The 23,384-nt window shown below is 45.3% G+C and overlaps 1 protein-coding gene across 1 annotated transcript in view; it reads left to right on the top strand.

The window, feature by feature from the left end:
- Positions 1-23,384, top strand: part of LOC138260002 (solute carrier family 22 member 6-A-like) — a 632,653-nt gene that overhangs the window by 4,508 nt on the left and 604,761 nt on the right. The window contains exon 2 of the mRNA XM_069208049.1: positions 12,005-12,108. Coding sequence (XP_069064150.1) covers positions 12,005-12,108 — 104 coding nt within the window. The remainder of the gene's footprint in view (positions 1-12,004; positions 12,109-23,384) is intronic.

Genomic DNA, 23,384 nt, shown 5'->3' with positions numbered 1-23,384 from the left:
AACATAAAATCATAAAATACATCCAGTAGTCCCTGTAAACCGTTTGCAGTACGAGCAATTAAAACTGCATCGCCAGCATATAATAAAACTGGAAGTTGTCTCTGGCCCATCTTCGGTATATCCTTTGCATGTTTTAACAGTGAATCATAGAGCCCATTAATGTAAATCAGAAAAAGAAAAGGGGCTAAGATACATCCCTGCCTTACACCCCTAGTTGACGGGATGTGGGAGGTTCTCTGCCCATGTGAGCCGGCCTGAACAGAAATCGTTAGGTCTGGTGTAGGCGTTTAATAAGCTCCAATAGAGGCGGATCGCAGCCTAAGGCTTCCAAAATTTGCCATAACTTTGACCTATTAACCATATCGAAGGCACTGGTTAGATCAATGAAAGCCATGTGAATCGACTCTTTTTTGACTGTCACGTATTTGCTGAGTATCAGCTGCAAGTTTAAGACTTGCTCAACTGTACCTACACCAGGTCTGAAACCAAATTGAATAGGAGATAAAATCTGGGCCTCGGACACCCAATCTTCTAAACGGGACAGGATCACGCTACCTAAAATCTTTGCCGTCGAATCCATAAGAGAAATTGGTCTGTAACAAGAAGGATCTTGTCTATTTCCTTTTTTGAAGATAGGAACAATAATAGCCAATTTCCATGAGAGGGGCACGTTACTATTTACCACACTATTCAACACATTGGTAACTAACGGACCCCAAAGATCAATTTCTGATTTAAAAAGATCAGCGGGAACCCCATCGGGGCCAGGAGCTTTTCCCTGCCTTGATCTGTCAATGGCATTTTTGACCTCATAGAGGTCAAAAATAATGTTTGGGGCCTTAGTTTTGGAGTCTAAAATAAAAGGAGCAGAAGGATTTACATGCAAATTCTCATAAGTTTCTGAACAGAAAACTTTCCTAAAATGAGTTAACCAGACGTCCTCAGCAATAAGACATTCATTGGCCAAAGAGTGGTTACCAGAAAAGTAAGAGTGATTTATCACTTTCCAGAATTTAAAAGTATCCTTCTGCTCAGATGCAGCCAAAAGATCGCCCCAGGCCCTAGACCTAATTTTTGATTTCCGTTTGTCGATGGCAGCCTTATAATCGGCTCTTGCTATTTTAACTAGTTGACGGGAGAGAGGAACTGCTTTAAGTGCATCTTCAAGTTTTTTATGGGCGGATGAGCACGCAGAATCGAACCATCTGTGGGCCACCGGCCCCTTCGCGGGCCTGTCCGCAGCCAGGGCGCGTGAGATGTCAATGCTTAAAGATTCAAATTCACGCACTATGCGGTCAGAATCTAACTGCTGGGACAGACACATATAAATCGAGTCAGACCTACTTCTTACAATTTCCTGGTTAAACATTTTTGGATCTATTTTGTCCTATTTTAGACGTATGCCACAATTTGGATTATAAACAGTAGCAGCGCTCACGCTTTTATTCTTGGGTGCCTGGAAATTTTTTAGGTCCAATATAATGCTAAGGGGGTTATGATCGCTCGCACAATGAGGCGTAATCTTAAATTCTTGAATTACATAAAAATCAGAGGAGCTGATAAGTATGAAGTCGATAGTGCTCCCCCTCAAATTCCCTGTAAAGGTTGGTGTATTACAGGCGTCGGGGGGCAATTTCTCGGTGACATGAACCAAATCAAATTTAGAAGTAAAAAGGTTTAAGGCATCTCATTCAGATGTATGGTTAAAATGAATTACTGACTCTCTGCCCTCGGCAGGAAAGTCACACAGGTCCATGTGTTCTTTGCTGCACAGAGGAGTATTGAAATCGCCCACCCAGATGATAATTAGATCACTATTCTGCAAAACATGTGAAGAATCTATGAGGTCCGATACCTCTTCCAGATGACTCATAAAGAGGCCCCGAGGGATGTTATTATAAAAATTTAAAATTAGGATATCCTTTAGGCCACTAATAGAGACCAAGACAACCATAAAATAAAGAGAAGACCAGATTAAAGACACATTTAAAAGCGGAAGATGTACGGAGACAAGAACTAAAAGGCCGCCACTAGCTCTCCCCATTTGAGAGGTTAGTGCTGGCTGACACAGAGAAGTGAAACCGTTCAGAAGGAACGTATCTTTGGACCAGGTCTCCTGTAGACAAATTATATCGTAGGAGGAAATAAAGCTCTTCCATTCCGAATTGTCAGATTTGGATCGCAGCCCTGCTATGTTCCAGCTAAGCAGAGTTAATGGTCTAGACACAGGACATGACATTAGAACTTTAGGCCCATATTTATACTTTTTGACGCTAAACTGCGCTAACGCAGTTTAGCGTCAAAAAGTTTTGCGCCGTCTAACGCCATTCTGAAGCGCCATGCGGGCGCCGTATTTATGGAATGGCGTTAGACGGCGCAATCAGACCGGCGCTACCTGGTTTGCGTGGGAAAAAACCACGTAGACCAGACAGCGCCGGCGTAGGGGGAAAATGGCGTATGGGCGTCTTAAAATGGGGCAAGTCAGGTTACGTCGAAAAAATCGTCTTAACCCGACTTGCGCCATTTATTTTCGACGCCCATCCCCCATCAACATGACTCCTATCATTGTAAAGATAGGAGTCATGCCCCCTTGCCCAATGGCCATGCCCAGGGGACTTCTGTCCCCTGGGCATGGTCATTGGGCATAGTGGCATGTAGGGGGGCACAAATCAGGCCCCCCTATGCCAAAAAAAATTATTAAAAAAAAAAAAAAAATACTTACCTGAACTTACCTGAATGTCCCTGGGGTGGGTCCCTCCAGCCTTGGGTGTCCTCCTGGGGTGGGCAAGGGTGGCAGGGGGGGTCCCTGGGGGCAGGGGAGGGCACTGTGGGCTCATTTTGAGCCCACTTGTCCCTTAACGCCATGCCTGACCCAGGCGTTAAAAAGCGGCGCAAATGCGCCGTTTTTAGCCACGCCCACTCCCGGGCGTCTCTTTTGCCCGGGAGTATAAATACCACGTAAAGGCCTGGGAGTCATTTTTTAGACGGGAACGCCTCCCTTGCATATCATTAACGCAAGGAAGGGGTTCACGCTAAAAAATGACGCACATTCCGGGAACTTTGGCGCTATTCGCCTCTAACGCCATAGTATAAATATGGCGTTAGTTTGCGTTAGTTTAGCGTCGAATTTGCGTCGAAAAAAACGACGCAAATTCGGCGCAAACGGAGTATAAATACGGCCCTTAGTATTTATAGGAACTTTCAGATCCAAATCATGCTTTCCTGTGTCCCAGGAACATTCCACGTCGACGTTCCCAGCCTTCGGTCTCTCCCTGTTAGAAGAACAGGGGTGCATCACCGATAGTCAATCGTTCTCGTCAAGGCGACTAAGAGTCGAGAACCGGTTGCTAGAGGGTACAGTAATCTGTAATTGAAGCCTTTCTGGGTCTGGTCTATAAATACTTGAATTAGTGACAGTGCGGTTTGGTAGGAGCACAGGGTCGTAAAAATGACACAGGGGATGTATTTGAATCCTGTTAGTTGACATATTACAGTGGCCCAAATTGGTCAAAAAAAGGTCTACTGAACGAGGATTAGCAAAATTTAAAACGACATAGTCTCCCTCCTCCAATACCTTGGAATATCCTACCCTCCTCACTCTTCGGGCCATGAGAATCTTATCATTATAAAAGCAATTAGGTTTGAAATTGGAGTTCAACCAGTGACCAGCTTTTCTAATTAGGGAGTGGGTATCTTCTTGTTTGGAGCACTCCAAAAGTCAAAAGTTTTAAAAAAGTGCCACACAAAGTGCAGCGCATCGTGAAGCCATTTTGAAAAGGATTTCTAGCACTATTCTGTCGTTGTTTGCACTAGTTTCCTATTATGTTGACATTAATGCGATGAAATGTTTGTGCACTAATAGACTTAGGGCCAGATGTAGCAAATAACCAATTTGCGACTTGCAAATTGCGAGTCCCTGCGACTCGCAATTTGCAAGTCGCAAATTGGTATGCAGTACGGTGTCTCAGACACCGTCTGCGACTCGCTATGGGGTCGCAATGACCCACCTCATGAATATTCATGAGGTGGGTCGCAAATTGCGGCCCCATAGCGAGTCTAGGCACTCGCAAACATGGGGGCCTGCTGTAGTCAGCAGACCTCCATGTTCGTGACTGCTTTAAATAAAGCAGTTTTTTTTTTTTTAAGTGTAGCCCGTTTTCCTTAAAGGAAAACGAGCTGCACTTAAAAAAAAAATCCGAAACCTTTAGTTTCGGTTTTTATTCAGGGCAGGTAGTGGTCCCTTGGACCACTACCTACCCTGAAAAAATATTTGTGGGTCCATTCACAAAGTAGAAGGGGTCCCATGGGGACCCCTTCCAATTTGCGAGTGGGTTACCATCCACTTGAAGTGGATGGTAACTGCGACACCATTTGCGACCGCATATTGCATACCACTCAGAATCGCAAATAGGAAGGGAACACCCCTTCTTATTTGCGATACTGAAATGCATATTGCGAGTCGGTACCGACTTGCAATATGCATTTCTGCATCGGGAAACGTGAATAGCGAGTCGCAAACGGCAATTTTTGCAGTTTGCGACTCGCTATTTGTTTCCTACATCTGGCCCTTAGAACGATCTTTGCATGCAGCATGAACAAAAACTTAACAAACTTAAATGTAATGTAAAAGGTATTTTTATACTTATTTCTTCTTTGTTATGGGAAAATGCTACATGATTTGTGCAGATTCGTGTTCCACCACACGCAAACACTGTTATCAAAACACCAGTTATTTCAAGAGGGTACTCAGGGTACATAAGTATCCCAAAATTTGACTTGAAGTCTACTAACAGGGCATTTACATTACCCATAATGAAGTAAAGCAATATTCTGCTATTCTCTTTCTTAAGGGGAAGAGATGTATCTAGAGGCCAACGCAAGGGACACAGTAATGCTAAGACTGAACACCAGTTCTGCGATATAACTGATTAAAGCGGTACACTTTTTATCACATGAAGTGAGCACATGCAGCAAAGCTGACCTGTCAGTATGGGGAAACTCAGAGCTACTAAGGGCCTGATTTAGATGTTGCCAGTAATGATCCTGCCATCAACTTTTTTATTGGAAACCCGCAACGCTCTGCCCACCCTATTTAGATGAAAGACCGCATTTGAACCTCCATCTCCACCAAGAAACACTGGCCGCGACGATGGCAGGAAAAGGAAAAGGGGTTGTTGGCGGGACCGCTGCCAGCCTTCTTGTCGTGCAGCTATAGATGTGCCTTACTACCAAGGAAAAAGTGGCAGTCAGACCTCCACTTCTTAGTTGGCGGATTAAGGTGAAAGGAGAGAAAAACTCACCTTTTTTCCACCCCACCTCCCGGTCTTTGAATGGACACAACGGGACAACACCTACCTTCGCTGCTGTCACTGACTCAAGGAGAAAACCCAACCCCCGTCGACAGACATTGTCAGTGTACGTTGAGTGGGGACCACTGGAGACATATACATGACACAGTAATTTTTTATAGCACTGTGACATGCATATGTCAGGGACAGACACGGATGGGCCACACTGGTACACAATACATATCGCACACATACACAATTGTCTTTATAGTGCCAGTATTTGTGGGCAAATGAATGCTGGCACCACAATGATGGTACATTCACCACTGCCAACTATGTTCATGTGTGCACCTTGCGAGGGGACATGTACCTGTCATGTTGTGCTGCGAGTTTTGAGTGTGAGTCAGTATATGTATGTATATATCCAATGTGACTGGCTGATTGAGGTGTGGGTAGCAGGTGTGTGTTAGTATATTTGTGTAGCTGAGTGTGTAGTTCTGTTTCTGTTGTGGCTGTGTCATGTGTGGGTGTGGTGTCAATGGTGTGTGTAGGTTGAGTCATAGATGTATGTCAATGTGTGTTTTTGGCATATACAGGTTGTGTTGTGTCTGAATGGCAATGGGTAATTGTGTGGATGTGTTGTGTTGTGTAGAGTGTGGGGTTGGGGTACACTTATTACTAAGGGACAGAATGTGTGTGTCACTTACCTCTCTTCCACAGCCCCTGCCATTGTACCAAGTCCATAGAGTCCCACCGCTGTCTCCCGCCATCAGCAAATCGCCGCCATTCAGACTGCCAGTAGAATTGTAACATCTAAATACAGCGGGCGGAAGACCGTCACGGTGATGGTATTTTCTGGTCCACCCCTCATGCAGCTTGACTGTGCGACCACCAACGTCTAAATTAGGCCCTAAGTCACAGGGTCCCATGGGAAAACCTTATATGCAAACTAATAAACACAATTCAGAGCAGACCAGGCAGGCAGCAGCAGGAGGAGGCACACATGTACTTGACCAGAGGATGTTAGATGCAATATTGTCTGCCTCTACGGCCACAAGACAGAAATGTGGAAGGGAGACTTTAAAAGAGGAAAGAGATAAGAGTAACTAAGATTGTGGAATTGTCAGGGCTAAAAAGAGCATGAGTGGTCCCACAGGGTGCACAATATTGTGTGGGGAAGAACAAAATGCTAGACAACTGGGGATGCAGCAAAGCCAGAGAAAAATTAGGTCGCAAGTCCCGTGATGCACAAAATTGCAGGGTTTGCAAGCACAAAATTGCTTTTTCCATGTATTAACCCAATTTCGTTATCAGAAAAGTTTTTCTGTATCACAAAATGAGAGGTTGCATCCCCATCCAAATTTCAATTTGGAAGTGGAGTTTTTTGGGTGTACCTTTCAAAGTGCAGGTTGGTGAGCTTTCTATCACAAATCGTCGATCAATTATTAACTAGCAAATTGGTTTGGTGTTGGAAATGGCCCTCCCTGGACGATCACGCCCAAACCTTTTGCCTTATGCCTCCTATTTTTGCTCAGTTTTTTTTGTTGACATTAAGACTCTGGGCACTTTACCACTGCAAAACAGTTCTAAAATGCATGTGCCCTCTCCTTAAAATATATTAGAATTGGTTAATACCCTGTTGGCATATTTATTTTGCTTATAATTAAGTCCTAATTAATGTGCACTACCTGTGCCAAGGGTCTGTATATTAAATGCTACTAGTGCGTCTGCAGCACTGAGGTGCTCAGGACGAGTTTGGCGGTCGGAAAAGGCCTCCCGCCAAACTTCCGTGGTCAGGTCACCGCCAGTGCGGTGACCTTCCTGCGGCGCCTATTACAAGTTTCCCACAGGGTCAGCGGGTGGAAATGCAATGTTGCGTGTGTAAGGTGCAACAGCACCCATCGCGCTTTGTACGAAAGTACCATCTTGCCTGGCATGTTACCTCCATTTTTACATGTATGTAAGTTTGTTTTTGCCTGTCTCATTGGGATCCTCACTGGGACCCCCATGCCAAATCTGGTATTGGAGTGCCAATCCCATGCATCCCCGCGGCTCCACTATGGACCCCGGGTACTGCCAAACCAGCTCTCTGGGGTTTTCTCTGCAGCTAACCTGCTGTCACCCCACAGACAGAGTTCTGCCCTCCTGGGGATCTGGGCAGCCCAGTCCCAGAAAGGCAGAACAAAGAGTTTCCTCTGAGAGAGGGTGTTACACCCTCTCGATTTGGAAATAGGTGTGAAAGGCTGGGGTGGGGTAGCCTCTCCCAGCCTCCAGAAATGCTTTGAAGGGCACAGATGGTGCCATCCTTGCATAAGCCAGTCTACACCAGTTTAGGGAACCCCCAGTCCCTGCTCTGGTGCAAAACTGGACAAAGGAAAGGGGAGTGACCACTCCCCTGTCCATCACCACCCCAGGGGTGGCGCCCAGAGCTCCTCCAATGTGTCCCAGACCTCTACCATCTTGGATCCAGGGGTGTGAGGGCACTCGGAGGCCTCTGAGTGGCCAGTGCCAGCAGGTGGCTTCAGAGACCCCTCCTGATAGGTGCTCACCTGACTAGGTGGCCAATCCTCCTCTGAGGGCTATTTAGGGTCTCTCCAGTGGGCTTTTCCTCAGATAATGACTTGCAAGAATTCACTAGAGTTCCTCTGCATCTCTATCTTAGACTTCTGCCAAGGATCGACCACTGACTGCTCAAGGACACCTGCAAAACTGCAACAAAGTAGCAAGAAGACTACTAGCAACATTGTAGCACCTAATCGTGCCAGCTTTCTCAACTGTTTCCTGGTGGTGCATGCTTTGGGGTCTGCCTGCCTTCATCCTGCACTGGAGGCCACAAAGAAATCTCCCATGGGTCGACGGAATCTTCCCCCTGCTTCAGCACGCACCAAACCTCAGCTTCACCGATACTATGGGACCCCTCTCATCCTGACGAGCGTGGCCCCTGGAACACAGGTGGTGGAACCAAGTGGCTCAGACTGTCCAGTGGTCCAACTGTCCGAATGTGGAGGAGGTAAGACCTTCCCTCCACTCCCCAGGCAGTAAACCTGTGCACCGCGTGTTCTGCAGCTACAAGGGCTTCTGTGCACATTTCCACAAAATCCTGCATGCACAACCAAGCATAGGTCCCCCACACTACACCCTGCGATGCACAGCTCCCTGAGTTGATCTCCTGTGTCGTGGGACCCTCTTTTGCAGTGTTGGATAGACCACCGTGTTCAGACTTCATAAACCCATGTTCAAGAACTTCTGTGGGTGCTTTCTGCTTGTGCATGGGCTCTCTACATTGCTGAGGGGCTCCTCTGTCTCATCTCCCCAGTGGCGACTACATTGCTGAGGGGCCCCTCTGTCTCCTCTCCCCAGTGGCGACATCCTGGTCCTTCCTGGGCACGGGCAGCACCCTCTTTCTTCAACCGCAACTCTTGCAGCTAGCAAGACTTGTTTGCGGTATTTGGCCAAGGAAACAACTCTGCATCCTCCAGCACTCTGTGGGACAAATTCTGCATGAAGGAGAAGTTCCTAGCACCTTACGTTGTTGCAGGATCTTCAGCTTCTTCCATCCAGAGGCAGCCATTTTGCACCTTCATCCAGGGTTTAGTGGGCTCCTGCCCCCCCTGGATACTTTCATGACTCTTGGACTTTGTCCCCTTCCTTTGCAGGTCCTCGGGTCCTGGAATTTGTATTCACTGCTTTGCAGTCTGTAGTGGTCTTTGCAAAATCCTCTATCACGAGTTTAGTGTGTTTCTGGGGAGATAGTGGTACTTTACTCCTACTTTCCAGGGTCTTGGGGTGGGGTATCTTGGACACCCTTAGTGTTTTCTTACACTCCCAGCGACCCTCTATACACTACACTAGCCTAGGGGTCCATTTGTGGTTCGCAATCCACTTTCTTAGTATATGGTTTGTGTTGCCCCTAGGCCTATTGCATTCTATTGTATTCTGCAGTGTTTGCACTACTTTCTGACGGTTTTACTTACCTGATTTTGGTTTGTGTGTATATTCTGTGTATCTTACTTACCTCTGAAGGGAGTATATCCTCTGAGATAATTTTGGCACATTGTCACTAAAATAAAGTACCCTTTATTTTTAGTAACTGTGAGTATTGTCTTTCTTATGATATAGTACCTATATGATAGAAGTGGTATAGTAGGAGCCTTGCATGTCTCCTGGTTTATCCTAAGCTGCTCTGCTATAGCTACCTCTATCAGCCTAAGCTGCTAGAACACTACTAATCTACTAATAAGGGATAACTGGACCTGGCACAAGGTGAAAAGCGCAACACGGCTGTCCATCGGGGCCCCTGCACTGCCCATGTCAAGTGCATGGGCAGTGCAGGGGCATCCGATGGGGCCCCAACACCCCATCTCTGCCAGCTTTTACATGGTGGTACAACTGCCATGTAAAGGCTGGCGGAGAGAGGAGTCGTAATCCCCACAGGATGGCGGATTAGGACCACCAGCACTGCCAGTCCCTCCATTGGAGGGAAACAGGCGGTGCTGGTGGTCCGACTGTGGCTGAACCGCCACAGTCATAATATAGCGGTCTGACCACCGCCAAAGAAGTCGGACCACAGCTTTGGCAGCAGTCAGACCACCACCGCGAGTCTGGCGGTCATAGGACCGCAAGACTAGTAATGAGGTCCTGAGTGTGCCATCCACTTAATAGCCCTTTAAACATGTCTCAGGACTGCCGTTGCAGAACATGTGTGCGCAGTTTTACCTGCCATGTCGGCCTGGCAAAGTAAACCTGTTGCCATGTCCAAACTTCCTTTTTAATACATATAAGTCACCCCTCAGATAGGACCTAGACAGCCCAAAAGCAGGGTTCAGAGTATTTAAAATGTTGGATATGTACTTTTAAGCTTTACCTGTCCCTGTAGTGAAAATGCTTACATTTGATTTTCACTACAGGAAGGCCTATCTCTTCCATTGGATAACATTGGAGTTGCCTTATATTAATTATATTTATAGTGTAACTCCCAAATGGGAAGAGATAAACTCTTCAAGTTCAATGTCTCTATAATCCAAATTTCAAATCCTAACTTATGGAGAAGTTGAATTTTAAGTTACAATTCTGAAAATGCCGCTTTTAGAAAAATTGAATTTTTTTCCCTTTTTCATTTGGTGCTTGCAGTCTCTCTCTGGCCACATGACTGAAGGTAGTTGGCAGTTGCGCATTGTGTATTCCCCCTAGACAACAACACACTTATGGGGGCTTAGGTGTGACTGAATGGGCCATTACTGGCAGGATGGGAAGGAGGAGCTGGGTCCTGCCTCACTTGCACCAGAATAGGCTGTGTCCGGTACCAAACAAAGGGTTGTATACCCCTTGTAGTTAGTCTGGAGCCAGGGCAGGAAACGTAGGGCACCTGTGCACTTCAAAGGCATGCTTCTAGAAGCATCTCACCACCTCAAAGAGACAAATTTATATAAAAGAAGGAACTCAGACACTACCACTTCAGTACACTACTTGTCCTGTGGACACTCTGCCAGGAAGAAGGACTGCTCTGCTGCCGAAAGGACTGACACTCTGCTGGACTGCTGCTCTGAAAGAGCCACTGCCTTGCTGTGTTGGCCTGCTGTCTGCTACCCTCTTGCCTAGGGAGGAAGAACTGGACCTGCAACTTCATCCTGAACCCAGGACCCCAGAGTGACTCAAAGGACTAGTCTGCTGGTGTCCTGATCAGAGCCTCAGGGGCATAACAGGCTCCCCACAGCTCCTGGACCCATTATCAACAAGGTCTTGACCCTCAAGTCCTGGGCCCTCGGTGTGGCTCCTGAGCTCTTAAATTTAAGCTTTTGGGCTCTTCATGATCGTGAACAAGCACGTTTGCACCCAAACTGTGCCGCTGGCATGTAAAATCAGTGCGGGCCACCGCATATCCGTCTTTTCGCACAGCAAGCATTGTCCACCTGCGTGAACTTCCAACAGATAGATCTTGCTGTTAATAGTGTGTAAGAAGAAAATATGGGTCTGGTAATTAGTTTGAAGCTAATAGTCCTGCATCAGCAGAAGCATGGATACATCACATAGGTTCATATGGTCTCTGATAGTGAAGTATGAGAGCAGCAATGCAGGTTGCAGCGCAGAGGCACAGCAGCTATTAGGTTGTAGAATAGAGATGGCAATGCAGAGTGCAGCACAGGGTATATGTGGTCATCAGTCATTAAAAAAGGAGGCCATAAGTGTGATGGGTGTGCCCAGAAATGACATCTGTGCTCACTGCTGAACCTACCTCAATGATGAAATTAGAGCAAGCTGTCATACAGACAAAGCACTAGGGTCTTTTGTCCCTACACCTGTCTATCTCTGATTCACAAAGTAACCTGCAGAGGATCCCCAGCTCTTCAGTCACAAAATACTATTCTCCCATTCCCACAAAGGGAATACCGCCAGACATGTCTCATTCTTGCCCACACTATGTCATATATCAAGATTTTAAATATACTGCCATAGAACTGCCTTTCAACATGCAATCAAAAAGTTGCCTTATATTTATTAATGTTGTTTTGATCATGATAAGAATCCTACCAAGCATAACATAAGTTTCCTAGATACACGTAACAAATACAATAGAATGAACATGTCTTAATATCTCACATATGACCTGGTAAAACTTGAAATTGCTGCCATGATATATCAGAAACAAAATCTTATAGGTGTCTGAATGAATTGATCATGATCCTGTCCATTGATGGTTTTTCACTCTCTCTTTGCAGTGGGACCTTGTGTGTGATTTACAGCAGATGGGACAGATGGCGCAGTCTATATACATGTCAGGCATGCTGGTGGGATCGGTAACCTATGGGGTGCTATCAGACAGGTACATTTCACTGCACTAGTATCAAAGCAAAAAGTATGTCTATTGTTTCCCTCTGTTATCAGAAATACTCTACCTTACAGTGCACCATAAGGCATCAATAGCTATAGGCAGCCATAATACCCAGTTTTGTGTTGCCACCATAATGATTTTTTTCATCCCTAAATGTTAAAGTGTGGAACTTAATAAAGAACTAATCGTTTTTTTCCTACTCGTCAAAGAACATACCTCCTCATTGAAAACTTGGCAGTAATGCATAAAAGTGGTAAAACAAAAGTCCCAAAATTGAGTTCTCCAACATTTGTAATACTTTGCTACATTGTGACATTGCCAGTTATTATCGTGATCTCACAGTAACTTCCAATCAATGATTACCAGAAGGTAAAGTGTGCCAAGAAAGAGTTAACCAAAGGTGAAATTGTTGCTTGCAGTTATTATCCTTCTTTACTGCAAAACCGATAAAGACAGCCATGATTGTATGTATGAATGCTATTACCGCTACAGTGATTTAACAAAACTATTTACAGGAATGTTTCAAATGAAGGCGTGACTTTGGTTGCAGGATAGATGTCAACCCATCTCACACAAAGGGATGTAGCTTACTAAGTAAGATTCAAGGGGTGTGAATCACGAATTTCCCAAATGTATGAGGTGACCAATGTTCCGGATGGACTGTTCCCATGAAGAGGAGAGGCAGTGTTGATGCGCCTTAGGTGGGCCTATGGGGATAATTTAGGGTTTGGCGGACAGTTACTCCATTGCAACAGCAACGGAGTACCCTGTGCGCCACACTCAAGGATCGCCAGTCCATTTTTGTGTCGACCGGATCACAAGTTTTACACTGATAGAGCATAATTTACTCTGTCATAGTAAAAATTCCTTTGACGGACCACATAAGTAGGTGCCACTGGAAGCAAGCCATCTGACCATCTGCCCTATGTAGAGTTGATGGTCAGATGTTTTTTTGTTTTTTTTACTGTCCGTCACTACCACATATGTCCTGGAAGTGAGGGACAGTAAATAGGAAATATGATACCCACACCATTTGAGAAAGCTGGTGTGGGAGCCATTAGTTTTCTTTTTTCTTTTTCAAACACAAACTCCTGCTTTTTGATTAAAAACTTTGGAAAAGTTTGTGGGTCAGTCGTAATGTTTGACGGAGCCGTCTGTTAAACGTTTCTTACATTGACAGGAATTGACATAATGGCAGTTCCTGCCAATGTGTAGAGATGTTGCTGCGCTGAAAGATATCTCTAAATTTGGCAGGCAGAGTAAAGACAGTAAAATCCTTCACCAACTTGTCTGCCTTTACTCCGCCTGCTTTGGTCCTATATCAAACTCTCTGTCTAGAGTCGCAGAGTGGGTGAAAAAAGAGGGGTTTAGAATGTTACCCCGAGGAATTGCCAGTGGTTAGAATATTTGAAAGCCTTTGTTTGATCACCTGTTGGGTGTTTTATTGCCTGTAGTATGGCTGGAAACCTGAGCATGGCATAGCTTTTCAAGCTTACTGCTGACAATGTTTGTGAATTCTAAAAAGTAGTGAATTTGCAGTCATTCAATGAGTTTTTTTTTTATGGGTGCAGATTTGCTACTTTTATGACAAACCGGTCACTATCAAGCATAATTATGAAGAAGTGGCACAATGTGTGGTTGCACTGCATCACCTCAAGAGAGCACAACTGCGCCATACGTTCAAAGAAATGGCATCGTTTTAGCCTTTCCATGCACCGGTGCACTTTGGGGTGCCTAATGCCAACCGAGGCTTCATTCTGCCATAGTGCAAGGGTGTCTGTGCTATGGTCAGGATACTTTTTGATCAATAAAAGTTTATCCTCTTGCACAAAAACTATCCTTGGTGGCTTTTTCCTCTTTGTAAGTGCACTACAGAATGCAGGCACACATACAAAGAGGAAATGTCGAGGAGGAATAAAGATATTTCTCACTGTTACGCCAACCCCAGGCAGGTGCACCATTTTGGCACAAACCCATGTCTTCAACTATTAAACGATAAAGGTTTGCCTCAAAATCCATGGGTGGATGCACGGGAATGCCTGTGCATAACCCATGGAACGCATCCCTATGCGAGGTAAATGAATGCAGTGCAGTGTGCTACATTGCATTTCTTTTTGTTACAAAGCCACATAAACTGACATTTGCATGATTCTGTAAATACAAAAAAAGGATTTTGCATTGGGGTTGCGTCACAAAAAGAGGCACAACCTTGATCCAAATTCTTTGTAAATCATAGTAAATCTGGGCTTAAATATATTTAAGTTCCTGATCTTAAAAATGAACACATTAAAAACTCTTACTAAAATCAGAATGACAAGAAAATCCAACACAGCTATAGCAAACCGGACTCAGGGCCCGAGACCCAACTACAAAGCCAAGAATGTATTTATTTGTGGGGTGTCACACTCCAAACACCCCCCATACCCCAAAGCTACATCCCTGCACACACAGGCCCCAAAAGAGCTAGTCCATCGCCCCTCCTCAGCAGTAACCGTACCAGGATTTTAACAACAGCCTCTAGGCAGAGTTCTTTAAGCTTGTGTGATCATATTGAACCCTGCTGTACTTGATTATCGCTTACTTTTAATTCAGGAAAGGTCTCAGAACCCATTTCTTCACATTCTTCCTACCATCCTCATCTCAGATTTATCATTCCTTCCTGCCTCACTTTATTGGTAGCCCATGTTTGCGATTTGATCTCTTTTGTATTTAAACACACTTACTGTTCACATCCCCTGTAAACATACCTGCATATTATTGTAATCTGGTGTGTTGGCTACATATCCGGGTGCTATGCACAATGCTTCATTCCCATTTGGAATGTTCAGATGTAAATACACCCAGGAAAACAAAGCTAAATAATACATTTTTTCACCATTCACAGTGAATTTCCAAAGCCTTTTGTCTACTTTCACAAACTTTTATCATTTGAAACTAACTTCATCCCTTACTTAACAAAATTATCTGCTGCAAGTAATGAATTTTTTCATATATATTTTTTCACTTTTTTTAGATCTGTCCTGATAGCTTTAACTATTTGCAAACGCTAATGTAATAAGAAAAACTAAAATACACAAAGGAGTTTAGATCACCCTTCTTCAACCAGTTCTTGTTTAAAGTGTACTTTGTGTCTTAGAACTGCCCATTCTACATTTGTTGGTACTGTGACCATCTGTCAAGGATTTATGGCACCTAGCTTGTTTTTAGACCGGTCCAGTTGTGGAGTAGGTCTACCAGTCTTGATAGGGAGGCAGCAACTGCAACAGCCCAAAAGGGACAAGCAGTGAAGGGCAAATACATTTGCCTCCATCCACCACTATGGTATTCTGCTCACAGGCTCACTAGACTCTTGGGATTTATGAGTGGTCTAGGAAGTCATGCTTGAGACAGCAGCATGCCCACCCCTCCATGGAGGGTGACAGCAGAAGCTGGTATGGCATATAGCACCAAGCAGCAGCTTCTGTTGTGCTCTCAGAAGCAGTGCACAATGTAGCCTGTACTTGTGTCACTGCCTAAAGAAACCTTTCTATCCAATGTTATACCATTTCTACAAATTTAGTAGGACTGTGTATTATGCCAATTAAAACTTAACAATATAGAGACTTAGGGCCTGATTTATATATCGGCGGACACATTACTCTGTCACAACGGTGATGGATATCCAGTCCACTGAAATTTAAATCCCATTATGTCTGATGGGATTTAGATTTCAGTGTATGGGATATCTGTCACCGTTGGGATTGAGTAACTCATCAACAAATATCTAAATCAGGCCCTTAGTCAAATTATTTCATCAGTAAATGTGGGATTATAAGGCCAGCTCACAGTACCGTATCTAAACCCCTAACCTTTCAGGGTAATAGATGTTGTTGGTAACCTTAAATATGACCACTCCAATTCCTAAGAAATGTGTGGAAACAGATCTAACCCTTTCATGTGTTACTTTTGCATGCCCAAGGTATCATAAAGATGAGGTACAAAAATATATTTTCAAACATTTATTGAAAAGATCATATTCTTGTAAATAAAACATGAGCTGCAATTTTTAAGCCAATGAGACACATCATTGTGATTAGCATTGTTAGAATGGTGCAAAACACAAACAATTCAATTATGTTAAATGTTTCTAATGTTACTAATTTACTCCAAATCTGTCACTAGTACCTAGTAGGAGTGGGCGGAGCTAGCGGAGTGTCACTCCACAGAATTCCACTGCGTATTCTGTAAAATTCTGCTGAGTTCCGCTAGTGGGTGGAATTGTATTCAATCAATAATGCATGCACCTCCATGTCCCAAGACCTCAAATCAATTTTATTGAACACATGTACACTCGTTTCCAAGTCTCCTCCTACACACATTCAATAGAGCAGGCAAATGCAAGTCTCACCAATTTACACTTTTCGGCGTCATCATGTATACTACAGTTTGTGATCAGTTGTTTTAATGAGGCACATAAATTAAAAGAATATTCATGATTGCAGACTTCTTGTTAGCAGATGTGCTGCATCTCCTGCTGCAGCACTAATTGCTTCATTGTGCTGAGCCAATACTACCCTCTGCTCATCAGCGCTGCAATTTTCAAAAATCATCTTTGTGAAATAAATCCTCAGAGAGTGCACCTGCTGATGAATATGCATAGTATTTGCTACCGGAACATCATGAATTGATTTGTCATTCTGGAAGAGGCCCTTAATGTCCCTGAAAATACTACTACTGGCCCGCCGAAAGAGGTAGTAGGACAGAAATCTCAAGCTGCTAAGCCTCGCAAAACTCGCTGTCAATGACTGTCAGTGTAAGCATTGCACTTTTACAAATCCGCTTGTCACGCTTCATACACACATACTAACCTGAACTCACAGTGTCAAAACCATCATATCTATTTCCAATTTGGGACAGGTTGGCCACAGTCACAAAATTATGCCAGACCATTACTGATTGGATATTGTTAGAAATAGGGTCTTTGGTTGGCAGTCAGGTTACCCCCTGTCCAAGCAAGGACCCTCCCTCTAGTCAGGGCAATGGAGATACATACTTAGATAACCCCCGCTCGCCCCCTTGGTAGCTTGGCACAAGCAGTCAGGTTTATCTCAGAAGCAATATGTGAAATATTTGTACCAACACACACAGCAATACACTGAAAACACTACAAAATGGACACCACACCAGTTTAGAAAAATAGACAATACTTATCTAAATCAAACAAGACCAAAACAACAAAAATCCAAAATACACAAGTCAAAGTATGAATTTTCAAAAGAATAAGAGTCTTACTGCATAGAAAACAAAGTACCTGGTTTACGTCAAAAATAAAACCGCACGGGCGAGCTTGCGTCAGAAAGGTCAGCGATGCATCAATTCCTTATTCGAAAGTGAGGCCGTGTGTTGTTTCGTCTCCGGTCGGGTAGGCGATGCGTAATTTTTCTCCCTCACAAGGGAGCAATGCTTCGATTTCCGGACAGGGCACCTCAAATCCGCGCAGGTTCACAATGACTTTGATGCCCAGGAACAATGATGCATGAGAAATCCGGTCGCACGGTGTTGGAAAGCCACGCTGCGTGGGATTTGCTTCATTATCAGCAGCTGCAAGCGGGTGTTGCGTTGTTTCTCCACCACGATGTGTCTATCTCCCAGCCGGGATGCAGGTGGAGTATCGATTTCAACCGCAAAGGGGGTGGCGCATTATTTATCAGCCGCATTGCAGATGGTGTGTCGAAAATTTCCCCGCACAGTGTTCTGTGCGTCAATTTCAGTCCTTTTTTGCCAACTTCACCTTCAAAGGCAAGGAGACTAGATAAGACACCACTTGGCTGGGCGGGAGTCTCAGCAGAGGGACCAGGTAATGGCAGAGGAGGTCTTTGATGGCCCTGAGACTTCAAAACAGGAGGCAAGCTCAGTTCAAGCTCTTGGAGATTCTTCTCAAGCAGGAATGAACAACAAAGTCTAGTCTTTTTCCTCTTTCACAGACAGAAGCAGCAACTGTAGGATAGCCCAACAAAGCACATTCACAGACAGGCAGGAGCAGCACTTCTCCTCAGCTCTTCAGCTCTTCTCCTTGACAGAGGTTCCTCTTGATTCCAGAAGTGATCTAAAAATCTGGGGTTTTGGGTCAACTACTTATACCTCTTTCTGCCTTTGAAGTAGGCAAACTTCAAAGGAATGTCTCTGTTGTTAACAAGATCCTGCCATGCCCAGGCCAGGCCCCAGACACAAACCAGGGGGTTAGAGCTGCATTTTGTGAGGGCAGGCACAGCCCATTCAGGTGCAAATGACCACTCCTCCCTCCACTCCAGCTCAAATGGCTCATCAGGATATGCAGGCTACACCCCAGCTCCCTTTGTGTCACTGTTTAGAGGAGATTCACAAACAGCCCAACTGTCAGTCTGACCCAGACAGGAAGTCACAAACACACAAAGTGTGTGAGGTGGCGTAGGGGAGAACAAGTCTCTTATGGCCTGTTCAATGTACGCTGGCTAACCCTCCTGCAGCAGATTGATATAGTGATATTACACAGCAGTCTTTTTCCCACATAAATGACCACTACAGAACTACCTGTACTGATTTGGTATACCGTATTCTATAAATTGAGCTTGTTAACACCCCGCTTGCATTTGTTAGCTTTATTTTTAGCCTTACCATTCTTAGCCACATAGTAACCCGTGTCTCCCCCATAGAGTGTGACTACAAGGGGCAACCCCCCTCCATCTGTTCCCAGACCAGAGGCTAACAGCCTTTTTCACACAGGGTAAGACCAACAAAATAGGCTTCCCTTGCCAAAGATCTTAAAACTCTTGCATGTATGTGTGTATTTTCCATGGCGTGATACTGACACCCTTAGTGTGCTGTGCTTTGGAGTGAAGTTGCACAAATATTTCACGACCTTTGACTTTTATCTAATTTCTTTTTTAGGCCATACCCCTTTAAAATATCCAGGTAAGTCTATTTTCCTTTGATCACTTACATTTCTCATGGACATTCAGCTATGCTCATCACCTTTAGGGATCCTTGCCCCTGATGAATGCCCCAGACCTATTTGGCTCTTAGTGCGGGCAGAAACATGTTGGTCCCCATCTTTTAGACACCTTGAGTCATCATACTCAAAGGAGTCTCCTTCCCCGTTTTTACTCTTACCTACAAACACCAATATTACATTTCCTAACCAAACAGGTGATTTGTAAGGTAATTTTATCTTTCACTACTTTTACCTGGATCCCTTGTATTATCCAGCAAGATAAAATCTCAGCACTCCCTCTGAAGTTCTTTTAACAATGAGGTTCAGTCCGCCCAGGTAGTATCATCTTACCTGGGTGGGGTTAGGTAGTCAAATGATGAAGCATGACACTATAATCTGTGTGAGACCACCTAGTCCGTAAAGGGAGCTCCCTCATAGGTCTAGCCACCCGTCACACCCATACGTCCACATTCTCTACGACAATCGCTTAACCAGCATACATTGAACAGGCCATAAGAGACCACCCCACAAACTTTGTGTGTTTGTGGTCTCTAGCTTAAACGGGAGTTAGTGTGGGGTTGGGTTACTCCCGATACTCTCTCTTTGTGTTATAATAATAACCAAACAGGGAAGCCACAAACGGGCAGAGTCACAGAATGGTTAAAGCAACAAAATGCCTACTTTCTAAAAGTGGCATTTTCAAACTACAAACTAAAATCCAACTTTACTGACAGATGCATTTTTAAATTGTGAGCTCAGAAACACCAAACTCTAGGTTTCATTCTGCTCTCAAAGGGAAACTCCACTTTAACAATATTTAAAGGCAGTCCCCATGTTAACCAATGAAAGCTGGGCTTTGCAGCAGTGAGAACCGAATTTGGAAGTATTTCACTGTTGGGACATGTAAAAAACACATCAGTACATGTCCCACCTCTAACATACACTGCACCGTGCCCATGGGGCTACCTATGGCCTACCTTAGGGGTGCCTTACCTGTATAAAAAGGGAAGGTTTAGGACTGGCAAGTGGGTCCACTTGCCACGTTGAATTGGAAGTTTAAAACTGCACACACAGACACTGCAGTGGCAGGTCTGACCCAGGTTTACAGGGCTACCTATGTGGGTGGCACAACCAGTACTGCAGGCACTTGATTTACAGGCCCTATGCACCTATGGTGCACTTTACTAGGGACTTAATAGTAAATCAAATATGCCAATCATGGAAAAGCCAATTACACATACACTTTACACAGCAGCACTTGCACTTTAGCACTGGTCAGCAGTGGTAAAGCGCCCAGAGTACCAAAAAAGCAAAAACAGAGTCCAGCACACAGTCAAAACATGGGAAGCAGAGGCAAAAAAGACAGGGGAGATCTCGCCAAGGATGCCCGTTCTAACAGATATAATTACCTAGGCTCTCTAGGGGAGAAAAAAGGGCATTCAGCTTAACAAGACTATTGTGTGCCTGCCACCTTTTACCAATTTCATCAGATTGCTTTATACCGTTGTAGGAGGCTGGCCCAGCTTATAGTGGGTACCTTGTGGTACTTACACCTTGTGCCAGGTCCAGTTATCCCTTATTAGTAGAATAGAGGTGGTCTACCAGCTTAGGCTGATAGAGGTAGCTATAGCAGAGCAGCTTAGGCTGAACTAGGAGACATTCAAAGCTCCTTCTATACCACTTATATCATATAGCACTATACCATAAAAAAACACAATACTCAGAGTTACTAAAAATAAAGGTACTTTATCTTAGTGACAACAGGCCAAAAGTAACTCAGAGGATACACTCCCTTAGGAGGTAAGTAATATACACAAAATATATATACACAAACCAAAATCAGGTAAGTAGCAGTTAGAAAAGTAGTGCAAACAATGTAGAATCACAATAGAATGCAATAGGGAGAAATAGGGCTAGGGGCAACACAAACCATATACTTCAAAAGTGGAACGCGAACCACAAATGGACCCCAGGCCTCGTGTAGTGTGTAGAGGGTCGCTGGGAGTGTAAGAAAACACTAAGGGTGTCCAAGATACCCCACCCCAAGACCCTAAAAAGTGGGAGTAAAGTTACCCTACTACCCCAGAAAGACAGTAAAGTCGAGATAGGGGATTCTGCAAGGACAACAACTGACTACAAAACACTGAAGACGGATTCCTGGACCTGAGGCCCTGTAAAGGAAGGGGACCAAGTCCAAGAGTCACGCAAGTGTCCAGGGGGGCAGGAGCCCACTAAACCCCGGATGAAGGTGCAAAAGGGCTGCCTCCGGGTGGAAGAAGCCAAAGATTCTGCAACAACAGAAGGTGCCAGGAACTTCTCCTTTGGTCAGAAGATGTCCCAGGGTGTGCTGGAGGACGCAGAGTTATTTCCACGCAGAAAGACCACAAACAAGCCTTGCTAGTTGCAAGAGTCACGGTTGAGGATTTTGGGTGCTGCTAGGGCCCAGGAGGGAACAGGAGGTCGCCCCTTGGAGGAGGAGACAGAGGGGGCACTCAGAAACACAGAGAGCAAATGCATAAGCAGGCAGCACCCACAGAAGCACCAGAACAGGCACTTAGAAGATCTGAGGACGGAGGTCAACTCAGAGTCACAAAAGAGGGTCCCACGATGTCGGAGTCCAACTCAGCGAGTTGGGCAGTGCAAGACCAAGTGCTGGGGACCTGGGCTAGGCTTTGCACAAAGGAAGTCTTGCAAAAGTGCACAGAAGCCCGAGCAGCTGCAGTTCACGTAGTACACAGGATTACTGTCTGGCGTGGGGAGGCAAGGACTTAACTCCACCAAATTTGGACAGAAGGGCCACTGGACTGTCAAAGACACTTGTACCCAGCTCCTGTGTTCTAGGGACCACGCTCGTCAGGATGAGACGGAACCCAGAGGACCGGTGATGCAGAAGTTTGGTGCCTGCGTTAGCAGGGGGAAGATTCCGTCGACCCACAGGAGATTTCTTCTTGGCTTCCAGTGCAGGGTAAAGTCAGACAGCCCTCAGAGCATGCACCACCATGAAACAGTCAAGAAAGCCAGCAGGATGAGGCGCTACAATGTTGCTGGTAGTCTTCTTGCTACTTTGTTGCGGTTATGCAGGCGTCCTGGAGAAGTCAGCAGTCGATCCTTGGCAGAAGTCAAAGAGGGAAGTGCAAAGGAACTCTGGTGAGCTCTTGCATTCGTTATCTGGTGAGATGCCCATAGGAGAGACCCTAAATAGCCCACAGAAGAGGATTGCCTACAGAGAAAGGTAAGCACCTATCAGGAGGGGTCTCTGACATCACCTGCTGGCACTGGCCACTCAGAGCTGTCCATTGTGCCGCCATACCTCTGCATCCAAGATGGCAGAGGTCTGGGACACACTGGGGGAGCTCTGGGCACCTCCCCTGGGAGGTGTTGGTCAGGGGAGTGGTCACTCCCTTTTCCTTTGTCCAGTTTCGCCCCAGAGCAGGCTGGGGGGATCCCTGAACCAGTGTAGACTGGTTTATGCAAGGAGGGCACCATCTGTGCCCTTCAAAGCATTTCCAGAGGCCTGGAGAAGCTACTCCTCCCAGGCCCTTCACACCTATTTCCAAAGGGAGAGGGTGTAACACCCTCTCTCAGAGGAAATCCTTTCTTCTGCCTTCCTGGGACCAGGCTGCCCAGGCTCCAGGGGGTCAGAAACCAGTCTGAGGGGTTGGCAGCAGCGGTAGCTGCAGAGGAGACCCTGGAAAGTTAGATTGCCAGTACCCGGGCTCTATGCTGGAGACCCGGGGATGCATGGAATTGTCCTCCCAATACCAGAATGGTATTGGGGTGACAATTCCATGATCCTAGACATGTTACATAGCCATGTTCGGAGTTATCATTGTGACACTACATACAGGTATTGACCTATATGTACTGCACGCATGTAATGGTGTCCCCGCACTCACAAAGTCCCGGAAATTTGCCCTGAACAATGTGGGGGCACCTTGGCTAGTGCCAGGGTGCCCACACACTAAGTAACTTTGCACCTAACCTTCACCAAGTGAGGGTTAGACATATAGGTGACTTATAAGTTACTTAAGTGCAGTGTAAAATGGCTGTGAAATAACGTGGACGTTATTTCACTCAGGCTGCAGTGGCAGTCCTGTTTAAGAATTGTCTGAGCTCCCTATGGGTGGCAAAATAAATGCTGCAGCCCATAGGGATCTCCTGGAACCCCAATACCGTGGGTACCTAGGTACCATATACAAGGGAATTATAAGGGTGTTCCAGTGTGCCAATGAGAATTGGTAAAATTAGTCACTAGCCTGCAGTGACAATTTTAAAAGCAGAGAGAGCATAAACACTGAGGTTCTGGTTAGCAGAGCCT

Source organism: Pleurodeles waltl, chromosome 9 (assembly GCF_031143425.1).
Source record: "Pleurodeles waltl isolate 20211129_DDA chromosome 9, aPleWal1.hap1.20221129, whole genome shotgun sequence".
Taxonomy (NCBI): domain Eukaryota; kingdom Metazoa; phylum Chordata; class Amphibia; order Caudata; family Salamandridae; genus Pleurodeles; species Pleurodeles waltl.
This window is presented reverse-complemented; position numbering and strand designations above follow the sequence as displayed.